At 53.0% G+C, this 4,388-nt stretch overlaps 1 protein-coding gene across 4 annotated transcripts in view; it reads right to left on the reverse strand.

Moving 5' to 3' along the window:
• FBXO16 (F-box protein 16) overlaps window positions 1-4,388 on the reverse strand; it is a 34,625-nt gene that overhangs the window by 16,163 nt on the left and 14,074 nt on the right. For 3 of the 4 annotated variants that reach the window (XM_017830505.1, XM_017830503.1, XM_017830506.1), the window contains 3 exons: window positions 2,473-2,679; window positions 1,355-1,519; window positions 784-989 (listed from right to left, as the gene is read on the reverse strand). In XM_017830505.1, coding sequence (XP_017685994.1) covers window positions 784-989; window positions 1,355-1,519; window positions 2,473-2,679 — 578 coding nt within the window. The remainder of the gene's footprint in view (window positions 1-783; window positions 990-1,354; window positions 1,520-2,472; window positions 2,680-4,388) is intronic. The other variant, XM_017830507.1, reaches the window with a different exon arrangement.

A 4,388-nucleotide genomic window follows, 5' to 3' on the forward strand; every position in this document is an offset into this window, starting at 1 on the left:
CCTATAACACCCCACAGCTCCTATGGGACAGTGAGGACACTGCCCTATAACACCCCACAGCTCCTGCAGCCCCTCACAGGCACAGTGAGGACACTGCACTATAACACCCACAGCTCATGTTGGGACAGTGAGGACACTGCCCTATAACACCCACAGCTGATATGAGGATAGTGAGGACACTGCCCTATAACAACCCACAGCTCCTGCAGCCCCTGGTCTTCCCCAAGGCCCCAGTGGCAGCTCCATAATCCGTCTCTCCCTCTTTCTCCTCCTCTCTTCTTGCTCCCTCTGCTTCTTTTCCTGTGCTCCTTTCCTGATGCTTTGGGTGCCTTGGAGCTGGAGGGGCTGGATTTTAACTCAGGTCTCGTGGATTCGTCTGTGCTGGCTCAGTGTTGGGGCGGAACATTTTCGCCCAGCTCGTGTGGTGCCCTTTGGAACTTTTGCCAAGTCCCCTTATTTTCTCCCCTAAATTATCAATAACTATCCCCTCTTGGGAACAAGCCCGTGGCTGATTCCCTTTGGGGCCATCTCCAGGTATTAAAGCACCCGATATCCCTATATTTTTAAGTCAAACCCCTGGCTGAGCCCATGAGCTCACACCTGATTCTCCCATCACATCCCCCAGGACTCACAGCCTCCAACGAGCTGCTCCTGGAAGGACACAACGGACACAATGGACAGAAAGCAGCTACAACCGGACCGAGACCCACCCCCAAAACCAGCCAGAAGAGCTGGAAAACACATCCCGTGTCCGGGAGAAAGAGGAAGAGAGGGAGCCCTTACGCCTGCCTCGCCTGCTCGATGGGGTCCCAGTTGTCCAGGTAGTTGTAGCGGACGGTGTCCGTGGGGTGTCTGTCGGACGAGCGCCAAGGGGGGAGCTCTTTCTTCTCCTTGGTTCTCCTCCTCCCGCGCGCGGGAAGTTTTGCCTCCGGGGCGTCGCTTCCGACGGGCTGCACGTCGACAACGGCGAACTCCTCCTTGGGAAGAGGCTGGGAGGAGAGGTGCAGAGAGGAAAAATAAGCTTTAGTGAGATTAGCCCAATTTTGGGCTTATTGTAATTGGGAATCAACGTTAGTTTTCCCAAGATCCATTAGGGACTGTGGAGGGAAACAGGCCCCTGACAGTGCTTGTCCCATGTCCCAAAATCTACACTAGGATGAGCTGAGCTGCTCTTGAGATGCACTGGCTTCTCCCTCTTGACTACAGAGGGAGTTTGCTTAATTAAACTCCATCCTTTAAAACTCCAGGGCTGAGTTTTGAATTCAGGGCAGGAGAATCCCAAAACTACACGGAGACAAAAGGGTCAGGAACCAGACCACCCAGTTGTCCCGCTCTAGAGGTGCTGGACACGTACCTCTGGCCTGGTGATCCACAGCTCTCTCACCATCTCAATGTAATGTCTCTTCCAGATTCCCTGCTCGAAGGGCGTTGGGCAGAAGTTGATGTACCAGCCAAAACGGAGACACTTCAGCATCCAGAGCTGATCCAGCTCAGACAAGTACTTCCAGTACCAGCTCACCTGGGAATGCCCAGTCGAAAGCTGAAAACCTCGGGGTTTCAAGCACCCAAGATTCCAGCTACAGACTCCCGTGCTCGGGGTGTAATTCCCCTGGGTCCTTAAACCAATTCCTCAGCAACGTTAATGCTCCATTTAAACCTTTGGTTCAACCATTTAAACCCTTGATTAAACCATTTAAACCCTCGATTAAACTATTTAAACCATTCAAGGTCTTCCTGGCATGGGACCCTTCCAACTCAGGATATTCCATGATTCTAAGTAATCTAACCCGCCTGTGAATGGAGAGTTCCAGTTGCATCCACTGGAGAAAATTATGACAGCAAAGGTTTAGCCAAGCTGAGATTTTGATATATTCTTGATATTACATGGAATATTATGTAAGTGCAGCAATAATGTCACCAGTATCTGAACTTTGTCATGCAGAACCACTTTGGGCAGCATCTCACAGCACTTCCTCTCATGCAAACACCTTTTTGGAGTCTCAGCCACTGGGCTCCAAATCACACCTGTAACTTCTCAGCTTCTCCACATCCAACACTTGACCCTGAAGCGTTTTAAAGGATCTGTTTTAATTTCTGTGGGTGGTTCTTCACAAGAGCACAAACCGATGTTTCCCAAAGAATTAAGGCCTCTGCACACAGTGCACACAGTGCAAGGTACTTTAGAGGAATGTGACTTTCAGAAAGTGCCAGGCGTCCTTTTTGGGAATAACCAGCCTTGAAAGTGCCACATTTTAAGTGCTTTAGCATCTCAAATTACTCTTCACTTCTGTAAATCTTGGCTGGAAGTCTGGCTTAATTTAGGAGCTGAGAACAAGCATCACTCAGCACTTGGCAGCGGCTGCCAAGTCAGAGCTCTGTGCATTCCGAGGAACAGCACTGGTGTGTCTTCACCAAAAACCGGTGGTTTCCTCTTTTTTAATCACTTTGAACCTCAAGTTGGGCTTTTTTTACCTGTGCACAGCGACAGAGGCTCCGTGGGTCCAGGAAGGAGAAGATGTACAAGGACAGGACTCGAGGAAGCCTCGTGGTGAAATCCACGGCCTCGGTGGGAATTCGGTCCTGGAGCTGCCTGGAGCAGAATTTTTGCTGTGCCAGGGAGCAGCGTTCCAGCAGGTCCACCAGGATCCTCCTCCTCTGCCCATCTGTCCACTTGTCAAACTGAAAAGAGGGAGTTTCAGGTTCAGAGTAAAAGCAGAGCTTCAGCTCCTTAAAATAAAGCACAAGTTCAGGGCAGGGAAAGTGCACGAGCAGCAGCTTCTGGTGACTCATCCAGGAGCAAAGGAACTGGGAACAAACGGAGAGGCTGCATGAAAAGCAACTCTGAAGCCACATAACATGTGATTTATAACCCTCAAAGGATCCAGGATGGCCCAATCCAGGACTCACTCCTGCTTCCAAGACTCCTTGCTCCTGGGACCAGCTCCGAGACTTGGCTTCACTCATGGGAAGGAGGAGACTCAGATGGGTGTTTACAGGATTAGGTCCCAAATCCTGAGTTCACTGCTGACTCCTTGTCTCTCCTGACACTTCCATGCCCCCCACCAGTGCAATATTTGAGTGCCTCACAATTTGTGAAGTATTTTTTCTCCCATTCCCACTGCGCAGGAGAGAAATCCCCACCACGGAGAAGAGGAGCAAAGAGAAACTAAATGAGCTGCTCATGTGTCACAAGGAGAACCTACAGCACAGAGCAGAGAATCCCAGAATCCCAAAATCACAGAATCACGGAATGGGTCAGGTTGGAAAGGACCACAGTGGGTCCATCTGGTCCCACCTCCCTGCTCGAGCAGGGTCATCCCGGAGCAGGTGGCACAGGATGGTGTCCGGATGCTCCAGGATTGTGCCCAGATGGTCCAGGATTGTGCCCAGATGGTCCAAGATTGTGCCCAGATCCAGGAGCACAGTCACAGAGACCTTTGGCAGCATTTCCATGCTCCTGGCAGGTACCTAAAGAGGGGGATGAACCCAGTTGTGGAAGAACTGAGCCCCCAGGGAAGCACAGGAGCACAGGTGGTGTCAGCTGGGTGGGAGCATCGGTGGCGGTGGCTGGTGTGGCACCGGTGTTGATAGCAGGGCATGGAAAGGGCCCTGTCAGCAGGAATCTCCTGGGAGCAGCCTGACCTCATCCCCACAATCGCTGCAATCCGGCTCCAAACCTGCCAGAGCGGTCCTGGCTCCGGGGGCAGCGCCTGAGTGCCGGCAGGGAGGAAGTGCCAGAGGACCAGCAGGCAGGAGCAGCAGGAACCCCCAGTGGGAAGTGCAGGCAGCAGAATGGCAGGGACAAACGTGGCTTTTCCTGAGGTGAAACGTGGGGTTTGGACAAGTGCTGCTTCCTCCTGTTTGCAGGAGGGACAGGACAAGGGGACGGTTTTACACTGAAAGAGCACAGTCAGCACAGGGTGGGATGGGGGTTTCCAGCTTCCCTCCTGCCTGTTTTCCTGGGAAATCCAGCTGTTTTGTCCTCCAGCTCTGGGAATCCCAACAGCAGAAGGATGGGGAGCTGCTGGAGCGAGTCCAGAGGAGGTCACAGGTGCTCTGAGGGCTGGAGCCCCTCTGCTCTGGAGCCAGGCTGGGAGAGCTGGGGGGGTTCACCTGGAGAAGAGAAGGATCCAGGGAGAACTTGGAGCCCCTTCCAGAGCCTAAAGGGGCTCCAGGAGAGCTGGAGAGGGACTTGGGACAAGGGCTGGAGGGACAGGACACAGGGAATGGCTTCCCAGTGCCAGAGGGCAGGGTTAGATGGGAGATTGGGAAGGAATTTTTGGTTGTGAGGGTGGGGAGGGGCTGGGCTGGAATTCCCAGAGAAGCTGTGGCTGCCCCTGAATCCCTGGAAGTGTCCAAAGCCAGGATGGACGGGGCTTGGATCAACC

The sequence above is a fragment of the Lepidothrix coronata genome, unplaced genomic scaffold (assembly GCF_001604755.1).
Source record: "Lepidothrix coronata isolate B3197 unplaced genomic scaffold, Lepidothrix_coronata-1.0 Scaffold179, whole genome shotgun sequence".
Taxonomy (NCBI): Eukaryota; Metazoa; Chordata; class Aves; order Passeriformes; family Pipridae; genus Lepidothrix; species Lepidothrix coronata.